This window comes from Nestor notabilis, unplaced genomic scaffold, assembly GCF_000696875.1.
Source record: "Nestor notabilis isolate BGI_N333 unplaced genomic scaffold, ASM69687v1 scaffold19685, whole genome shotgun sequence".
Lineage (NCBI taxonomy): Eukaryota > Metazoa > Chordata > Aves > Psittaciformes > Psittacidae > Nestor > Nestor notabilis.
In genome coordinates, this window is record NW_009929085.1 from 2,273 (window position 1) to 2,509 (window position 237).

Sequence of the window (237 nt, forward strand, 5' to 3'; positions counted from 1 at the left end):
CACACTGGGTGGCTCGCGGGAGGACATGCAGGAAGGTGGCCGCTGGGAGCCAGGCAGCACAGCGGCATGCCGGCGTTTGGCCTTCCGGCAGAAAGCTGCATCCTTCGACGAGCGCGGAAAGTTTGCCAGCCGCATCTACGCCATTGAGCACAAGTTTGCAGAGGAGCTGACCCGCATCAAGTGGACGGTCTCCAAGCAGCAGCTGCGGCGGTCCCAGGAGCTGTGCAAAGCTGGGTT

The 237-nt window shown here is 63.3% G+C and overlaps 1 protein-coding gene across 1 annotated transcript in view; it reads left to right on the forward strand.

The window, feature by feature from the left end:
- LOC104405976 (striated muscle-specific serine/threonine-protein kinase-like) overlaps positions 1–237 on the forward strand; it is a gene marked incomplete at its 3' end in the record, with an annotated part of 5,155 nt that overhangs the window by 2,014 nt on the left and 2,904 nt on the right. The window contains exon 3 of the mRNA XM_010014828.1: positions 92–234. Within this exon, the coding sequence (XP_010013130.1) occupies positions 92–234 (143 nt within the window). The remainder of the gene's footprint in view (positions 1–91; positions 235–237) is intronic.